Source organism: Erythranthe guttata, chromosome 5 (assembly GCF_056151865.1).
Source record: "Erythranthe guttata isolate IM_541 chromosome 5, IM_541, whole genome shotgun sequence".
Classification (NCBI taxonomy): domain Eukaryota; kingdom Viridiplantae; phylum Streptophyta; class Magnoliopsida; order Lamiales; family Phrymaceae; genus Erythranthe; species Erythranthe guttata.
The window spans coordinates 3,939,377-3,955,428 of record NC_142537.1 but is presented as its reverse complement, the minus strand read 5'-3'; the positions used below and the strand labels follow the sequence as shown (position 1 = coordinate 3,955,428).

The 16,052-nt window shown below is 36.4% G+C and overlaps 3 protein-coding genes across 4 annotated transcripts; all 3 read right to left on the bottom strand.

The window, feature by feature from the left end:
* Positions 1-335: 335 nt before the first annotated feature.
* Positions 336-3,150, bottom strand: LOC105970649 (protein IQ-DOMAIN 18). The gene is made up of 5 exons (XM_088818653.1): positions 2,565-3,150; positions 2,172-2,468; positions 1,752-2,006; positions 1,525-1,662; positions 336-1,426 (listed from the first exon to the last, which is right to left on the bottom strand). Exons 1-5 carry the CDS (start codon positions 2,691-2,693, stop codon positions 584-586), a joined length of 1,662 nt encoding a protein of 553 aa, XP_088674779.1. The 5' UTR covers positions 2,694-3,150; the 3' UTR covers positions 336-583.
* A 4,100-nt stretch (positions 3,151-7,250) lies between these two features.
* On the bottom strand, positions 7,251-10,309 carry LOC105970655 (snurportin-1 protein). 2 transcript variants are annotated; one of them, XM_088818652.1, is made up of 7 exons: positions 9,901-10,309; positions 9,524-9,710; positions 9,169-9,419; positions 8,812-8,926; positions 8,594-8,686; positions 7,846-8,004; positions 7,251-7,668 (listed from the first exon to the last, which is right to left on the bottom strand). In XM_088818652.1, exons 1-7 carry the CDS (start codon positions 10,239-10,241, stop codon positions 7,555-7,557), a joined length of 1,260 nt encoding a protein of 419 aa, XP_088674778.1. In that variant the 5' UTR covers positions 10,242-10,309; the 3' UTR covers positions 7,251-7,554. The 2 variants fall into 2 exon arrangements, with proteins under 2 accessions (XP_088674778.1, XP_012850944.2); XM_012995490.2 differs by having other exon boundaries at positions 7,846-7,989.
* Positions 10,310-11,881: 1,572 nt separating this feature from the next.
* On the bottom strand, positions 11,882-14,037 carry LOC105950847 (NAC domain-containing protein 12). The gene is made up of 3 exons (XM_012974215.2): positions 13,710-14,037; positions 13,349-13,620; positions 11,882-12,869 (listed from the first exon to the last, which is right to left on the bottom strand). The coding sequence occupies exons 1-3, from the start codon at positions 13,891-13,893 to the stop codon at positions 12,081-12,083; spliced, it is 1,245 nt and encodes a 414-aa protein (XP_012829669.2). The 5' UTR covers positions 13,894-14,037; the 3' UTR covers positions 11,882-12,080.
* Between the last annotated feature and the right edge of the window lie 2,015 nt (positions 14,038-16,052).

The following is a 16,052-nucleotide window of genomic DNA, read 5'->3' as shown; positions in this document are numbered from 1 at the left end:
TTAATCTATACATAATTACAAAAACTCATATATATATATATATATATATATATATATATATATATATATGTGTACTTAGTGAATAATTATTTGTATAGATTTATGGTGTTAAATCATCAGGTTCAACATCTCATAAATATTTGAGTAATTTTTCATGTAATAATGTAAATGACATGCAATTTGAAGCAAACTTGATATATATATTTATAAATGTAGCGAGTGGATTATTAAGTACATAAAAATATTCTCCTTTAATGAATAAAATCCACCAAATACGAAATAGAAGAAGAATTTGTCTTGAGGTGGCATATCGGAACACACCAAACCACACCACATTCAAGCAATTAATGTAACGTAACAGAATTCGATTTCGTCCAATTGCAGCAGCCAAAAAGAAAAAAAAAAAACCATAACAAAATCTAAGCAATATCACACTTCTATTTTTAGCTCCAAATTAAATTACAAAATACACTTCTCAAATAAACAGTTATTCTTTTCTTCTTCTGCCTCCTACTGCCACGTCATCCCTAGTCCCATTGGCGACATTTTCCGGCGGCGGCAGCGGCGGCGGCGGGGGGAGGACTCACCTCAACCACCTTCTCAAATCGGTGGTGGAACACGGAGAAATCTCTCCGCCGATACTTTCTGTGTAGCACGAGTAATTCGACTGTTCCTCCATCCCTACGTACCCCGCTTGAACACTCTTAAAGCTAGGGCTTCTTAGATTCTGACTCAACCCGCTGTTGCACCCGAACCCGTAATTCACGCAATACGGTTCGGGTATCGGGTACGACAGTCGTTTCCGGGCCGACCCGCCCCGCTCCCTCTCCGGCGTCGACGGCCTCTGTCTCGGCGCGCTCTGCGACCGAATCCTAGCTTTCGCCGACTCAGTCGCCGCCATGTAATTAGGGATTGCGCCGCCGGAGGCGGCGACGGCGGATCCGTCGTTTCCGGCTGTGCTGTACCGCGAAACGCCGCCGCTGTTCAAGCGCTGTGCGGATGCACGCAGAGAAGGTGTGTTTGCAGTTGAATAGCTCTTTTCTTCCTTGAGGCACCGTGGGCTCGCCGGACGAGCCTGCGGCGTCGGCGGTCGTATTTTCGGCACGAGGCATGGAGTTGCTGGGGATTGAACTCCGGCGACGTTGTGGAATGATGATCTGTGGTGGTGAGGGGAGGCCGCCGTCGACTGTCTGTGGTGGATCGGGCTTTGGCAGCGAGATCTCCGGCCGTTCGCCGCCGAGTACGAAGATGTTTTCAGCGAGTCGACGTCGACGGTTTTAATGGAATCTCTTTTATGCTCTGTAGAAGCCCTACTGCTGCTCTCCCACTGCTTCGCCGCCATCCATTTATCCAGCCAATTCGCTCTGTTGTCCGATTCATATTCTTCTCCATCGTAAACGGTTCTCTCAGAATCCAATATCTTATTCTTCAAACAAATTTTTTTTTTTGCCAAGCACGTTAGGTGTTTGATAAAATGCCCAGCCGAAAAAAACAAAAATGAAGATAATTCAGTAGCTACTATACCTGCTGAGAGAAAGCAAAAGCCAGAGATTTTTCATGTGTCAATGCTGCTTCATTTCTTGCTTTCAAGATTGCTTCCAGCTCTTCGAGTGTACGAGGACAGTTCCTCCAATCATCGGTCATTGAGCTTCCATCTCTCGACTGTGTTACAACACAAACACACCATCATTAATTAAACATAGTTTCTTCTTTACTCAAAAAAAACAAGAAAGGAAAAAAAAAAAACTAACCCTTGATTTTCTGTCTCTGATGTCTTTAAGGTACTTGGATTCCCATAAGTTGGTGGTTTCTGCAAACATGGACTTTCTTCCTCGGCCGGAATCTTCGTGCGACAGCCTGGCACGTTGCTCGCGCATCTTCGCCTGCACTCGGAGCAAAGTCTGCATACATTTCATGGTCATAGTTGCTTGCTTTCTAACATTCTGCCCTCTTATTAGTGCCTGGAGTTTCACTATACCCTTGAGCGCAATCAGAGCTCTTCTTGCCTGCAATTACCTCCAAATTAAATAATCTATTAGAGATATTAATATTTAATGATACATTCCACTAACAGCTTAAACTTTTGGTTGAGATAGTCATTCGACATGGTATACACCCCGATAAGGTGCTACGGTTTTTGGTTTCAGGTGTATATTGAAAATTTTACTTACCAGATAGCCTCTGAAAGCTGTCTGAATGACTCTGGCGGCACAGTGCTGCCTGAATGAGGAGGGCTGCTGCGTCAGCCGGAATATCTCCACCGCCGCCTTCGCAGTCGCCACGGCGGCTTCCGCCGCCGCAGCAGTGGCGGCCGCCACCGCGATGGCGTGCATGTGCTCGGCCGGTGGGGGAGGAGTCCTCGGCGCAATGCCGTCGCTTTGCTCTTTTGCTGCTTCACCACTCAGCTGAGCATTGTTGTTGTTGTTGGTTGAGTGCTTCTTGAACAGCCATCTCCTCTTCTCAGTCTTCTGCACCAACCCAAAAAAAAAATATTAAAACACACACTCACACACATAACATATATACATACACATACATACGTACATGTATATATAATTAATTACCTTTTCATCATCATCTTCTTGGGGATGGTCAACTTTTCGTCTGGAGATCTTCTTATCAGAGTCTTTAGTGGGAGACCTGAAAGCTCTCTTGACTGCAGTTAACCAAGAAGTGCCACCCTTCTTTCCCATATTGAGGTTTTGATGAAAACTGAGAAAAAGCTTTGCTGCATATGTGTATGTATAGTATATATATATAATTGGCAAGATGCATATATAGAAGAATAGGGTGGTGGTGGGGGGGGGGGGGGGGGGGGGGGGGGGGGTGAAAGAAACAGTGGGAAAAGAGTGATCTTATTTTTCTATTGGTTGCTTATCTGTGCAGCAGCATCTAAGAGTATACAATTGCTTCGATTATATATCTGGTACAAGATGTAGGTATTTTGTAGTGGCATGGGAAATTTTTTTTTTTTTTAAAAAAAAGGGAAAAAAACTAATAGTGGGTGTTGTCAGAAATTGCCATCAAACTTTGCACATAAATATATGCATAGGAGATAAAGTTTATCTTAGAGAGAGAAAGAAGAGAGAGAGAGAGAGAGAGAGAGAGAGAGAGAGAGAGGTGTTGATGTGTTATTGAGCATAAGATTCCAAGTAACGGGTTAAAAATAGTTTTATGGGGTGTGTGAAATTGTGATTGATTGAATGTGGCAATTATGTTTTTCATAAATAATTGCTGAGTCAGTAGTACTGAGTGCGATCACGTGATATGTCATACAAATGTTGATGCTCGCCCTGGAAATGGAGGGAAACTGTTTATCAGATATTTAAGTTTCAATAAATTTCATGATTGGCCCTCATGAATAATGAATATGTTCCTATCCTAGTTGTAAATTCATTATTTAATTAATTAATTGGAATTTTTTGGAATATAACTTTTTTTTAGGAGGTGAATATTCTTGTATATATTGTTTATTCATCTTAACTTATCCATGATGAAAAGGGTTGTTAGTGCAAGTCATCCTACTCACCTTCAGATCTATGACACTAGGTAATACGTCACTACCGGTTAAGGTTCTCTATATTATGGATCTTTGAACCGGTGCTTAACCAGCGGGCAACGGTCGGGTTTCGTTTATATTTGTTTTTAGGGTAAATTACAAACACTCCTCTGAGCTATAGTCAATTTACAAAAAAAAATCCATCTTGTTTGAATAATTACATCTACCCCTTCAACTATGATTTTTTTCTTACACATCCACCCTTATGATGTCAAATTAAACATAATCATCTATATTTCGTGGAATATGCTCTAGTTTGTACTCGTTTTGTGTAAAAATACATTTTCTGATGCACCACAATCTGATATATACAAGCCAAAAAATACATATTATGATCATCTTGCTTCAAAATGTAGAGTTCGAATGTGATAAAACGGGTGTAAAAGTGATAATATTGCATAAAATCTCGAAGATTCCACTAAATTTGAGAAGTTGAGGGGTGGTTGTAATTATCAAAACAATAGGGGGGTTTTCGTAATTTGACCATACCTCAGGGGTGGTTGTAATTTACCCTTGTTTTTATGGTGGGTCTGTGAACCATCAAGATGGAACCTGTGTTTCAAGGGCCGGTTAAGGGTGGAGATCATTCGACCTGAAACTGGTGATTTTGACCCGAAACTAGACAGTGATCATGTCTATGTGTAAATATAGAAGGAAATTAGGGGTTATAAAGGTTTTTAAGAATACCATTGTATTTGAGTCGAAGTCGAAATTTCGATCTCAAGCAAAATTGTCCAAGAAAAGTCCGTGTTTAGACTCTCAAAAAATTCGCGTTTTTCATTTTATGAAAGTTTTATAAAATTAATATTGATTCATAAAATTGATTCCTTGCACCAAAATGCGAAATCGCTCGCTTCCAGAGCCCCATCCTTGGTCTGACAAGTATTTGACGGAATAATGTAAATTATAGTGACTCAACGGCCTAAAAACTGATTCCTAACTAAATGGGTGAAGGCAAGTGATGAAGTGTAATTGGTCTTTTGGTCTTTTGACAATGATTTATACCGGTGTGCAAGGACATAAAAGCAAAACAAAGAAAAATGGAAAAAATAAGGAAGCCTCGGATGAAGGACGAGAAAGCGAGACCAATTTGAAGCAAAATGACGAAACGATCAATAAACATGCACTAGCCTCGCTCCGCTCGAATTTCAGCGATTATTGTTTTTGCGATATCCTTAATGGCAAGTGCACTACACACTTACACCCAAGATTGCTTTTCCTTTTCTATTTTTTTTTTATTTTTGTATTTTACAAATATTATGTGATATTTTATATGACGTAAGACGATAATTTTTTTATATTTTTTTACTTCAAATATGTTATTGTACGAGCAGTTACGACAAATATGATATTTATTGAAAAGGGTTTGAGTTATTTCAGTACCTTCAAAACATACGAGTTTGATTCTCTTTTCGACATGTTTTTTTGTTGAACTCGGCATACTTAACATGCTCGGTGCGATTTTACCTTGTTTGTGTATGTTGCAGGTTATTGCACACAAAAAAAAACATAATCTACCAAGTATACAATTGTGGGTACAAGTTCCAACAAAAACTATATGATTTCATGCTAATGAGATAAGCAAATGAAGGCTTTAGTAAAACTTCGTTGGGACTGGGGTGGTAAACGAGCTGAGCCGCTAGTGACCTTGATGAGCTGGCTTGAGAAAAACTCAAACTTGAACTTGAGTTTTTCGAGCTCGAACTCGAGCTTGTTTTTAGTTGTTCGTGAATTTACGAGCCGGTTCGCGAGCCTTATTTTTATTTTTATTTTTGTTTTGTTTCTATATATTATGTTATTTAAACAATGTATAATGATATAAAATATCATAGATAGAAATAATATAAAAAGAGCATAAGTATTAAAAATATATATAACTACAGTTTATTATTTTATTTTGAATTTGTTTTATTATAATGTAAATATTTTTTAATAATAAAATTTAATAATTAAAAAAAAAATCAAAATGAGCTTGGGCTCGAGTTCGAGCCAAAAAAAACATAAATTGACAAGCTCGACAAAATAAACTCGAGCTCGAGCTTGCCAAAATTGGGGAGTTCGGCTTGTTCACACCCCTAGTTGGGACTTCCATATTTATTCCAATTCGATCTTAAATCTACACTCTCGTATAATAACTTGCAAACCATACAAATGACGCAAACCACACTAGGCTAATTATGTGTCACAAGCTCGACATATCTATTGTTGACAAAAAAAATTAATCTTAAATCAATTGATACAAACTCATTTGCTATAACCGCTAGGTCATACCTTACCCTACCTTGAGGGAGTATCCATCTATTTTGACATGGGGGTTGATGTTTATATTTCCACGTGATAACGGTACAGATTCCACAAGTGATTACCCCTAGAAAAATAAATGAAAAAATTGGAGATGATTATTCTCCTATAATTTAAAAATAATAAATAATAAGTAATTAAAAATAGTGGTCAGTTTCGAAGACCGTCAAAATTTATAATAATAATTAGTGAGTGCAGCAGAGAGCAGAGGAATCCCATTGTTGTTTTCTGGGTGACTGTAACAAGGACGTGTGAGAGAGTGGTGCTACTTTTTAAAAATGGACTGGTCAAACTTGTTTGCTTCTATATTTTTAGTTTCCCAACTTTATTTAAATTAACTTATTTAGATATATAGGCCAACGTCTTCTTGGAATTTAAACTTCTTTTAAATAAAATTAAAATAAAATTAAAATCAGACTGTATCTCCAATCGATATCTACTTATCTTTCTCTTATATAGATTGGTGAAAATAATATAGACATTGGACCAAGTGTTAACTGGATGAGTACATATACATTCATTCATGTATTATAATTTATCCATGTGTGAAGCTGTACAAGCATTGGATTTTTTAAATTAAATTTCTCTTTAAAACAATGGTAGTACTTTCTATCGCAATAGTAACTACACGAAATTATTGTGGTCGACAGTAAAATAAACTATATTAACAGAATAATATTGCTATATTGTTACAGTAATAATAACACAACAAAATAACTATATTACATGATTGAGTAATACGATAATATTATTATATTGACTGGTCAATAAAGGCAAACAAAATAAATGGCTAAATTTTTTTTTGATATTATTGTGATTGAGAGCACTATTACTAAAATTAGCAACGAGATTTGAAAATATAAAAGCAGCTCATCTTCTTTTACTTCTTTCATTTTGGACTCTGATGCATATTTTGATAGTGAAGGATTACACATTTGAAACATTAAACTTCATTTGTTTCAAGAAAAAAACTATGATTTTCGTCTTATTTTGCAACTATGGGTTTTTTTTGCTCTGCATGAATATTCTAGATTTTGGCTGCAAAGTTTTTTTTTTTTTTTCGAACACATTCAGCTGCAAAGTTCTGACATATGGGATTCATATATTGTTTGATAGCCTGAATCAACCCGAATCCCGAAAAAATACATGAGTCGAGCTTGAGCCAACCCGAACTCGGCTCACATGGCTCGAAGACCAACCCTCCTTAGAATTAGATCTAAAAATTATTCAAATTAGCATAAGCTTTTCATCTAACTTTCCAACGTGACATCTTGTAAAAAGACTCCAACTTACAAGATCTAAAAGACAAAGGCATCTTTTGGCTTTCCTGAGAATATAATTTAGGAAAAAGCTTTAAAAGATTGTATACTTTATACAACATGGCAAAATATTGCAAACAAGAGAAACGAACATTATATAAATAAAAGGGAAAACTTACCAACTTCCTTAACAGCATATAAATTTGGCGCGAACCCAGGATTTTGTCCTACTGTACTAAGGATATTGTATCTATCATTTTCTTCTTACCAGCCATAATTTACAAACTCTAATATAAGAAAAAAGAAATGTTGTTTGGGTATTCTTGCAAAAAAAAAATTAAAATTCTCACAGCAAATCGACAAGCATATTACAAATATATTAATTTGCTCAAAGAAAAAAAAAAAGTTCTTCAAGAATTCATATAATCCTAATCTTTAACCAGCCATATCTGCATCGGTAGAGTTCTCTTGTACATTCATTGAATTAATAGATGCAAAAAGATGCTCGATTCTGAGAGGAGAATGCCGAGCTGTGTACTGGAACATGATCTGAAACACAAAACCAACACAATATACCGATTTAATATGAGTGTAGAAACTATGTTTTAATATGAGTGTAGAAACCAACCACTAATTTTCAATCCTAATTCAGCTCAATAAGTATAACAAAAGAACGAAAAAAAAAACTTTGACACCACTACGGAGTCCAAATCTGTTCTCACTTACCTTTGAATAGCTGTCGGCAAAAGTTCGAGCTCGATTAGTTTTTCCAAGGTAGTGTAAATCAGCTCTCTCTAATTTCCCATCTGCAAAACACAGTCCCCCTTCGTTGATGGCAAACCGTAGGAGATTACTGGCCACAAGTCCCGTCTGAAAACCATTAATCTAAATATTATAATCAAAATTTGGTGTCTGGTTTTGTTTGTCGACGAAATGAGCATTGGCAGTGGTATACAAGATTTTAAATGTTGTCCGAGAGTCTTAAACAACTTACTTTTAGATCTAATAAGTTCTTTTAAGAAAATTAAGTACTCGTTGAATTAAACTCCAAAAAGATGTAATAAATGTAGCTGCTTGAACGATCTTTCGAATACGTTTAGCCAAAATGGCAAATACCCTCTCAGTCGAATATAGTTATCAAATTTGTAGAACTACAACTTTAGATTAGTTCACATCGAAATTTACGAAGCGAACAATACAATTTCATTTTCAGACAAACTCCAATTCTAAATGCTGGTTTAAGATTTCAAGGCGGGCCCCACAAGCCGCGTTCGGACAGTAAAAGAGAAATATGCAAAACCCAATTTCCGAACCATTGGATAAAAAAAAATTAAACAAATTAATTAGTGACCAAATCCTTATCCCACCTCCCCAACCAAAAGAGAAAAGACAAATTCTAAAAGATGGTATTTAAACCACTGAATAATCGGCATTTTAATTTTGTATTTTAAATTAAACAAATAAACGATCGAACCTTTTGTATGAAGTCCCTATCCAAGCAACCAAATATAACAATAGGATCATCTGAGGTAGCCAGTCTCCCATCATCAAGTAGCTCCAGCACTACCTGATAATTTAGCAAAGTGAATAAAAAAAAATCGAATTCACGGTGAGTTTACTTCTTTCGAATTACGGTCCGACTAATTTATATCACAATCTTCAAGAACTCGAAGCGAGTGAAATCATATGTACCTGTTGTTGATCTGGAACCTGTCCCTTACTATCGGTATCAAGAACATATTGACTACAATTTTCATCCTTCCAGACTAAAACGAGCGGGGTATTTCCCGATTGATAATGCGCATGCCTGAATGTATCAAAGAAAGTACAAATTTTAGAATAAATAAAATTGGAAGGGCTATATAGATTAATGCCCATGGACAAAACAAGTCGAAAGTAATCCCGTACTCGAGATCCTAGTCAGCACCATAGCAACTTTACACAGATTCTTGGAATGACTTTACGATAACACAGTATACAGTTCGGTTATAAGCACCAAAAACAACTATCGGGCATTTACGACTTGCTCGATAGTACAAAAAAACTCACTTATTGGAGAACAAGAGGCCATCCTTCACATACGGCACGGGTCCCGTATAGGCTGCATTTAAACCCGCCTGGTCGCAGTTGTATACGACGACAGTCTTGAAACTATATCTATGGTAAGGCGAGGGATCGTTACAAGCCCCCGTCTCGGCAAGCTTGCTGTTCAACCAGAAAAATCGAAACTCTGCGGTGCATTCGTACAGTGACATTCCCGCCCAGCACACCATGTCGATTACGTAGTAGGTTTGATCAGGCTGCGAGTTATTGCACAACGTGCAACACATTTCACCGTTACATCGTCGTCGTACATATTTCGATTAACAAAGACACAACGAGATTCGAAAAGAACTAGTACTACCTCATGAAATATGCAATCAAGAATACAGTAAGATTGGCCGGAGCGAGAACTGTTATTGGTCTTGGCACCGTTGGGTAAAGCAGAAGGAAACCGGTGCAATTGACTGCCGTTTCGTAATCTACTGACTGTTGTCCCGTTTGACGACACTACGAAACAACGTTTGCCAGCTGGCCTAGCACATACATACCTGTACAGATGATAACAAAAGGGGGCTGAATATTAGAAGCAAAGTTCTCATCTTTTTCAGTTAAATCTTTCAGCTAACTAATTTTTAGAGATGGTATGACATAATTTTGCCGAATTCACAAATAATTACAGAGTTAATTTGAATTCAACGAATCCAATTTAAGGAAATAATTAAGGAAAATGGAGGGTACCAATCGACGCTTAATCTGTCAGGGACATCAATCATCCACTCCGGTAGCATGAGCTGCTTGGCGAACCATAGTCGGGCTTCGGGCCCTCTTAGTCGGGCCGCTTGTCGGACATCGAAATCACGAGCGTGTTCTTCTTCGGGTTGGGGCTCAATTTCGAATTCTGGCTCGATGTCGGCGACGGCGTCGTTTTGAAGGGAGAGAATACTGTTGGCCAAACATCGGGCCTGGTGCTGGGCGTCGCGGCGGTGCTGGGACTGCCGTTGCAAGGTAAGCTCTCTCCGCCGCTGTTGGTCGGAGATTGCTGCCCGTTTGAATGGGCGGCGGAGGTCGTGGGGCGCCATCAAATTATATTATTATTATTTTTTTTTTTTTTTTTTTTGAACTCTGCGAGAATTTAGAGAAACAAAATTATACAGAAGTTATGGGGTCCGAGTTTGATATTTGTTAAAGTACAAGTCCTTTCCTGCAATTTGTTAGTCACCTACTCTACAATTAAATTTCTATGAATTAATACAGTCGGAACTGACAAAATTCTATTAATTTTTTAGAAATATTAAATTATCGAGATAACAATTTACTACGTTTTCACCGAGTCGGGACCGTAAGAAATTATTATTTAAACGAAGTTATTAATTTATCGAAGTTCTATTGTATTTCCATTTTTTTATTTATGAAAAAGAATTTGCTTCTCAAAGCAAGAAGATAATTGCAATGTTTGAATTCATTTTCGGAAATATTTTTATTTTATTTTGGAGAAATATGTTTTGACGGAATAATTGAAAAAAAAATGAATTTGTCGAGTTCGATCAAATGAATTTGGATTGCTAGGTGTTCGCGAAAAACCCACACGCACTGTACGTATAGTAACAAATAGTAATAGTGAACTCCTAAGAATCGGATGCAGAACACACAGAAAATAATTAAGCTCCCTAATCCGAAGTACCAAGTTCGTGAAATTTACGATTATTTATATATCCAGCCAAATCATTTGGTATTGATTATTAACACTAAAATTACAGAATTAGCTAACAAAATAGATTATACACAAAGGGTATCAACTAAAAACAAACTTAATTAGGAGTTTGTCTAACCTATGTGTTTATTGATCACCCAAAACCCCTCACATTACATCCAAATAATTTTGATTATTAACCTGAAATTCTTCATTACCTATAAATCGCTTATGCGCAAATTACAATACTAATATTCTAAATCAAATTATTGTATTACTTCGCAATTCAACTAATAATAAAACATTAAGCACAAATCTTAATTTTGATTACCAAAAATTCGCAAAAGCTAATTATAAAATGTCTAAATTAAGGGATTTGTTACAAATAAAAACCTAAATCTAAAACTTTAATTGAGAAATAAAATTAGTATTCTTAATTATCTCTAGTTATGCAACCTAACCTAGTGAGATTATTCAGAGTGAAAATACTTCATATAAATAAATATTGTTTTATGAATACAAACCAATTATTGACAATTAATTAAAAGATGTGTTTCCTTCACCTTATCGCTCTCTTTCATTTTTACGTAATCAATCGAAGAGCAAAAATGGTTCGACCTAGCTAAAATAGACAATATCATATCAATGTGAAATGTGAAGATCGTGTTATGTCTCTATGGGCCCCGGCCAAACATTTGTATGAAAATAATTTTAAAGAGCTTTAATAATTATATTTTCAAAATAATCTCTTAATTTGTGTTATTTTGATTTTAAGTAAAAAAAAAGAAAGAATATTTAATTTACCTATAATAATTAATATCTATGTTATTTCCTAAAAATGTAGTCTAGTTTATATTCAAGTACTGGCTCCACTAATAGTCTAATATATAAAGTATATATAAACACATGACACAAACATGTATAAATACATATTATATATATATATGTATATTTTGCATATATTGTTGGTGGTTTTCAATTTTCATGTATGCATGCCATGCACGTATCTTTAATTTTGTACACAAATGATGATGTAATAGACTTATAATATATAGAAACAACATCCTTAAATTAATCAACACAAAAGAAATATATATATCTCAATACACATGTATACGCGCGTATCTATGTTTTCTTGCTTTTTTTCTTCCTCAAACACATGATTTAATGATTATGACAACTAAAAAAAAAACCCCAAAAAGTTGTATATATATAAAATAATAAAATATTATACAGACAAGTGGCACATCGGGTCAGAAGACGATGATGACAACGATGATGATGACGGTCCAGCAAAGTTCCAAAGCCCCGTCTCGCAAGTCCTCGAACCATCATGACGGTCATCATTCGCTCTATCATCCGAACCACCATGCATCATATCGTGATTCATGATCAACGGTTCTCCATCATCGTCGTGGAATGAGAATTCCCCGTTGATGATGTCATCTTCGCCGTACCCGAAAAGTTGGTTAGGTGGCGGTGGTTGGCCGTTTAGCTGGGACGCCACTAGCCGGTCCATCGAGACCCAGTCACTATTTTGGTGGCGGTCGGAAAAAATAGGCATCATCATATGATGATGATCATCACCGATGTAGCTCGCGAGTGATGATGATGATGGCGGTTGATTAATATTATTGTTATTGTTGTTGTTATTGTTGCTGATGGTGGTGGTGGTGGGGTTAATATCCATTAATCCGGGGAGGTGGTGGTGGTGGTGGATAAAATTACCTGCGGGTGACGATTGATTTGGGGATCGGAAATGGGCGGTGTTTATTAATGATTCGTTCTCTTGCTTGCAAGAAGATGGCGACGGTGATCTCGCCATGTACATGAGTAGGTGATCGAGTACGCCGCCTTCGTTTCTTGGGAGGTTATTATTATTATTTGAGAGGGATGATGTCATCATGAGAGGGCTTTCTAGTGCCTTGTGGTAGTTTTTCTTCTTGAAAACTCGGCATACGACCCATCCTTCTTCCGCGCCGAGCGAGGACGAATCTCCGAGAATCGTTGAAGAAACCTATTTCAAACAAAATTCAAATTAATTAGTGATATGTTTTGTTAGCTAGTGACATATAATGTACTATAGCACATGGGATTTGTGTTTGATTTGATGAAAAGATTTCTAAATGCAATTATGATGAAAATTCATGTTATTCTTATTTATTATCATAAATTCATCCATACTCGAAACACGACGAAAAAAAGATTGCGACTCGTATTATTTATTTGTGTTTATGTTTTTTTTTAGTTGAAATGTCACAAAAAGTACATAATGAGTACTATGGGTATAATCAGCTAAGATACCCCGGGTTGCGTGTCAATTTTTAGTTGGTCAAGGGGCATATTTGGTGAAGGGACATTTGAACATAAACCACACAAAAATAAAAAATAAAAATTTAATTTAGATTAGATAAAATTACTAGAGTAATTATCTTAGTAATTCTAAAAAAAATTAAAATGTGAAGAAAAAAAAAAAGAATAATGAGAGAATATTACATTATTATTAGTGGATGAGTCGTCGTCGAGCCGGTATTCGTGCATGATCCAGTCCGATTTCTGTCCATGCGGTGCTCGCCCTCGGTAGAAAACGAGCGTCTTCCTCATTCCAATCCTCCTCAGGTTGCTATGTATCACTTTATCCCGGCCGGTCGCCTTCCAGAACCCGGCCGCCGTGGCCCGGTTCGTCCGAGTGCCCGTCGGATATTTCTTGTCCTTGTGGCTGAAAAAGTACCAGTCGTTCTGCGGCGCCGACCCTATCTTGCACGTCTCTGCACGTGCAACGCATTATTTAAATTAGACTCTATATATTCAATTCACACACAATAATAAAAAAAAAAATGTATTATTTTTTTGTTACCTTGAATGTCCCAAGGCTCGAGTTTGTTGAGGTCGACGTCGCGGATGACGTCGAGGTCGATTTTCTGGGACGCGACTTTCTTGGTGAGGTAGTAGTGGAGGAGCTCCTCCTCCGTGGGGTGGAAGCGGAATCCCGGCGGGACTTTAGAATGTCCGTTAACGGACAAGTTCATATCTTCCGGCATTGATTAATTAATCGTGTTTATTAGTGTTTTTTTTTTTTTTGTTTCTTCACCTTTGAGTGTGTGTGTGTGAAAAATGAGAAATGAGTGTTGGAGGAGATGATGAATTTATATGAAGGAAATGAATAAATGTGTGCATGGAAAAGTGAGATGGTAAAAGGAGGATTTGTTGTTTATTTAACAATAATACCAACCACCTAAAAATGAATAAGAGGGAGTGTGGGCCTAATATAATAGGTTATTATAGGTAGGCATATATTGCAGCCCCACTTCTTTTGGACTTGTGACACCCGACCTTAAAATCTCCAACAAAAGCTCCCTCTAAACCACTTCCCCATGCTCTCTCTCTCTCTCTCTCTCTCTCTCTCTCTCTCTCCTCTCTCTCTCTCTCACACACACACACTTACACATTTTGAAACAAATTAGATAATTTGAAACCACAATATACACGTGTCTGAGTGTAAAATTGAGTAGTTGATGGAGCCAATAATTTCAATCAAGGTGGGCTAGAAATATACTTTCAAGAGCAAGGTCTACGATATTTTATTTTATTTTTTCTATTTTTGTAATTCCTTTTAATTGAAAATAGTGTAAAATAAATATGTGTTTATAATATTTAATTAAACTAGCATAAAGTAAACTCTTTAAAGTTATTATATTCACTAATATGATCATGTGAATTACTTACGATTTGACTATGTATACGACTTACAAATAGCAGTTCGTTGTGAAAATACTCTATTAATAAGATTCGATAAATTAGTTCGTACTCGAGCTCGCGAGCTCAAACTTTTTAACTGGCCAAAATCGAGCTTATTCATCCTTGTTTTTAAGCTCGTGAGTCTGTTTGCGAGTTTTTTTTAAATATAATTTAATTTATTTTTATTATAAGTATAATTAATGCATATAAATAACATAAAATTTAATAGTAAAATTCATATAAATAATCAAAAAAAAAAATCACATTTCATCTTTTTATTTGGTATTTTTTTATCATAATTTTATAATAATAGTAATAAAAACTAAAAGAAATACACAAAATGAGCTTATGCTATAGCTCAAGCTCGACCAACTCAACTGTGCTCGAGCACAAAATATAAAACTCAATGAAATTGAGTTGGTCCAATTGGACTCCAGCTCGATCTCGAGCTCGCCAAAACAAACCGATTCGGCTTGTTTACATCCTAGGTAGCTCAACCCATGTACGCATGTATGATTAAATTCATAAGGTATATACTTTCAATTGCTGCATTTTGCACGTGCAGCCAATCATAATTCGTAACGACAATAGGGCCGACAAGGAAAATAAAGATAATTGGGTCCAGGGGCTATGGCTTTTAATTTTTATGGGAAAAAAGAATAATACCAAATTACACACAAAATTGCTCGTATTGTATTTGTACTTTGATTTGCCCTTGCCTCCGATCCTTAGTGATAATGTTTTTATTTTCAAACTAATTATTTTGGCCTTTGAAACTTTTTCTCCTTTTGCTGTCGTACGTCGTCGTCATATGTTGTCTCGCCCAAAGAGTCGGGCCCTTTTGAAGTTGTCGTGAATCGGTATATTTTAAACGAATTTTTTTATCGGGCTTGATATTTTATCGATATGGACCATTAATTAATCTTTTGATTGAGATGATCATTTAACAGATATATTGGCGAAGAGCGTGTTTTTTTATATCAATAAGATGCTAAAAGTTGAAATAATGAATGTTGTAGATCAACGATCACGATTAAGTAATTGTTTCTCGTGCAGAGATCATCTAAGGGCGTAAACTGCCAATTGACCAAAGTAGTTTTCAGAATTCAATTTCTTTTGTGATCAATCGGAGGAAATCGATTAATTCCCATTAATATACTGCGAGGAATTGCTGCATCCGTATCACCAGAACATGTATAGTAAAGTAGAGACTATACGTATAAATAAATTGCGCACGTTGAAAACAAAATTTTATGATATATATGAAGGAACCCAAATTAGTGTTACCAAATTGGATGTCATAACTAGAAATAACTGCAGGCCCGTTCCTAGGAATTCGGGGGCCCAAGGCGAGCTATGCAGATCATGAAAACGGGGGCTCCTAGCAAGGGTAACATTGTCTTTTTTTTTTTTTTGTTCGAAGTAATATAACATACTAGGTTAAAAATGTTGGGGGTACGGG

Coding starts and splice junctions, on each gene's coding strand:
- LOC105970649 (XM_088818653.1), bottom strand. CDS start 2,693: ATGGGAAAGAAGGGTGGCACTTCTTGGTTAACTGCAGTCAAGAGAGCT. Junction 2,469..2,564: donor AAGAAGATGATGATGAAAAG/GTAATTAATTAT, acceptor GGGTTGGTGCAG/AAGACTGAGAAGAGGAGATG. Junction 1,427..1,524: donor CTTTTGCTTTCTCTCAGCAG/GTATAGTAGCTA, acceptor ATTTGTTTGAAG/AATAAGATATTGGATTCTGA.
- LOC105970655 (XM_088818652.1), bottom strand. CDS start 10,241: ATGGCGCCCCACGACCTCCGCCGCCCATTCAAACGGGCAGCAATCTCC. Junction 9,711..9,900: donor GACAGATTAAGCGTCGATTG/GTACCCTCCATT, acceptor TCATCTGTACAG/GTATGTATGTGCTAGGCCAG. Junction 8,005..8,593: donor ATAGGGACTTCATACAAAAG/GTTCGATCGTTT, acceptor TATAATATTTAG/ATTAATGGTTTTCAGACGGG.
- LOC105950847 (XM_012974215.2), bottom strand. CDS start 13,893: ATGCCGGAAGATATGAACTTGTCCGTTAACGGACATTCTAAAGTCCCG. Junction 13,621..13,709: donor CGAGCCTTGGGACATTCAAG/GTAACAAAAAAA, acceptor TTGCACGTGCAG/AGACGTGCAAGATAGGGTCG. Junction 12,870..13,348: donor ACTCATCCACTAATAATAAT/GTAATATTCTCT, acceptor TGTTTGAAATAG/GTTTCTTCAACGATTCTCGG.